Below are 3,252 nucleotides of genomic sequence, written 5' to 3'. Positions count from 1 at the left end.
AATTGTTTTTCATTAATGTTTGGAGAGAGAATAATTAAATAAGAGTATGCAGAAAAACTAATTAATGCATCTAGAAATTAAAAAAAAAGTCTTATAAAAGATACAAATAAATTTCTGAAGATACAAATTAATTTCTGAAAATGATCTTATAATTAAAAATATAGGGAGTACTTATTTTTCTATATTAAATATCTAATGAGTGTAACTCAATTGACAAGACATGTTGAATTTGTGAGAAGCTTTAAGGGTGACTAAACCCCAACCAATGATTAGTCTCATGTCATTCCATTTTGAAAAAAGTATTTGTTATTCTATGTTGAATACATTTTTTGTAATTTCTTTAAAGTTAAAAGAAATGTATGTAATGAAAAATTAAGGAATACATTTATATTTATTTTGAATTAAATTGTAATTTTTTATATAAATTAATTAAATGTAAACACACCCTCATCTTTCACTCAAACATTTTTATTTTAAAGTAATTAAGTATTTAAAAATGATATATATTCACAATCAAGTTACATGTTAAAATTCAAAACAATATAATATTCATAAGTTAACAACATTAAAATATGATATAAAAATAACGTTGTATGTGATATTACTCTAAACTTGTTCTCTTAATTTTCTAGTTATTTATTGGTTTTGAACTAAATTGGTGAATTTATAATTGATTTTTGTACTATTTATAATAGTTAAAAAATTGAACACTTGATTACTAATTTATTTATTTTTATCAAACCAATTAATTCATGAGTTTTATGATTAATATTTCAAACCAAAGAGTTGGACCACATGGCCAAACAATATCTCAGTATAGACTTAATAAACAATTCTTACTTTTCAACTTGGTCGTTCGATGGATTGTGGAGTAACACTAGTCGAGTAATCATGCTCATCTAATGATCTAACTGATAAATAAAAGTATTGATAGAAAAATAATTAATAGTTTTTTTTAAAAAAAATTAATAAGTATTTGAAATTAATCATATATAACTTCCAAGTTTTGCCTTAAAAAAACAAGTTTTTATTAGTATTAGTAAGAAATTTATTTTAAAAGAATGTTTATAATGAACCTTTATCATGATTTTATAATTCCCCCTTCATCATGATTTTCAACGTACTCTGATAACGATCTTTTTTAATATTTTTTCTATTTATTAATTTTTTAAACAATACTTTTAGTAAGACTCATAAAAATATTTACTAAAAATCATTTAATACTTAATAGCCAATGTCCTTAAAAGTCTCATCAACAAGATCCAAACTTTCTTTTTTTATATGTTCATCTTAAAATATAATTAATATTTTTTTGTTTTTATATTAAAATTATTTATAATTATTTAATGTGTTTTTATATTAGAGGTCCTATGTTTTAGATCAACATAGTCTCTCACGAGATGATATCAACTTGGAAGCTCAATTAATTGTTTTAAATGAACCCTTTGGGGTACACTCTTCCACATGAGCACACATATCTCAAGTCTGATCTCCGACTTTAATGTCACCGGCCATCTGATCGATTCACTTAACTAAGACTCCAAATGATTCTTTGTCAACCATGATGATCGATCTAATGTAGCTAGCCTTCACACGCCATACATGGTTTAGCACTATGGGTAACCACTTAATGATATGCCTTACCAAAACCTGCACCAAAAATAAAAAAGTTATGTATGTAAAAGATATAGTACGAAAATTATTTAGATGACAGTGAATGATTTTTCCTTTTTACATTTTATCTCTTCGGCTAATGTAAATTTTTGACTTTTTATCTCTATTATAGTTACAATAAAAACCACTCATTTAAATAGTTTTCATATTATATTCTTATGTAAATAATTTTTTACTTTTATATATTTTTTAAAAAAGGTCCTATACAAGGACATTTTGTCCATTTAATTTTATCTTTTTATCTCACCTCACTCAAGTACTAATTTGGGCATTTGAGTCTCCAGTGACTACCACTAGATTTCCATCATTGTGCTAGTTTCCTCACTCATACTAACTTGGGTATTGGGTATTAGAGTCTGCAATCTCTCAATCACTAGTCCAAAATTTGTAAAAATAAAAATAAAGTATAACTTAAGTGATATAATAATAACATATAATTACTTAGGGGCCAAAATGGTATTAAATAATTAAATTTAGGATTTTAATTTAATAATTGATACAACTAAAATTTTTAGAAACTTATTTATTTTTTTAATTTAAGGGAATTAAGGTGATAATGTGTTATACCTTCAAAGATCAAAATAGTACTTTACTCACTTAAAAGAAACTATTGTGTGTTTTTATTTGGCGTTTATGAGAAAATACTACTTCTTTAGAAAGTGAATTGATTAAAGAAAAATAATTTGCAAACTGGGATAGTAACTACTAACTAGCTACCCTATATTTCCATCCATATTTTATCACGAAGCATATGGTATAAATAAAGATAAAGGTAGCGCCCGAAGTAGCTAGTTGCGGACGTGTGAGGAAACCTTTGCAACAACATGACAAAGCAGAAAGAGAGAAGGAAAGAGAGCAAGCTGAGCAGGTACATGAAGGCACCATTAAGGTTTCTGAAGAAGGCAAGGGACATGTACGTCAAAGGCATGATCGAGTGCTCCGGTCAGTTATCCTATGTGGAGGCCTCCATTGGATGCCCCACCGGCCAGCTCTGCACGCTTCCCAGAAGCTTCAGCGTCGGCTCGGCCACCCGATCCACCACGAGCGACGACGATTTCAAGGAGCTCGTGAGGGCCGCGTCGCTCCGGAGCTACGGCAATCGCGTTCAGTTCGGTGATGCTGCTGCCGCCGCGGTGAAGAAGATGAAAATGCATCGGAGTCGCAGCGTGGGAATATTTGGAAGGATCGACGAGGAAAAGGTGTGTGAGTTTGGAGATGATGGAATCAAGGTTAGGCCTAATGCTTATCCAAGAAGTAAAAGTTATGCTGCACGTAGAGACGGATCAGCAAAGGACTGTTTTAGTTAACATTAATGTTAATTACGATGTTTTTCTCTCTTAACTAAAAATGTAAGGAAATATGCATGACTTGTTGTTCTCTTGTTTAATAATTTGTGAAAATAGTTAATGTAAAGCCCCGGAATGCTGCTTGAGTTGAAGGTATATCCGTGAGAACTTGAAAAATGTTTGGATTCAGAATTTGTACGTACTGTTATGTGAATTAGTAGAAATCTCAATATTATTAAGTTTCTACAAGTCTTCAATGTAAAATTTGCATGACATTTACAAGGGATTCAAT

At 29.5% G+C, this 3,252-nt stretch overlaps 1 protein-coding gene across 1 annotated transcript; it reads left to right on the top strand.

Annotated features, from left to right (window-relative positions):
• The first annotated feature begins 2,498 nt into the window (after positions 1–2,498).
• Positions 2,499–2,981, top strand: LOC114411283. Its single transcript, XM_028375012.1, has one exon. The coding sequence runs from the start codon at positions 2,499–2,501 to the stop codon at positions 2,979–2,981; it is 483 nt and encodes a 160-aa protein (XP_028230813.1).
• The last annotated feature ends 271 nt before the right edge of the window (positions 2,982–3,252 follow it).

The sequence above is a fragment of the Glycine soja genome, chromosome 5 (genome assembly GCF_004193775.1).
Source record: "Glycine soja cultivar W05 chromosome 5, ASM419377v2, whole genome shotgun sequence".
In the NCBI taxonomy this organism is placed as follows: Eukaryota; Viridiplantae; Streptophyta; class Magnoliopsida; order Fabales; family Fabaceae; genus Glycine; species Glycine soja.
Note: the sequence above shows the minus strand (reverse complement) of the source record. Positions and strands in the feature narration are given on the sequence as shown.

Excerpts from the sequence above, each read along its gene's own strand:
- LOC114411283 (XM_028375012.1), top strand. The coding sequence starts at position 2,499 with ATGACAAAGCAGAAAGAGAGAAGGAAAGAGAGCAAGCTGAGCAGGTAC.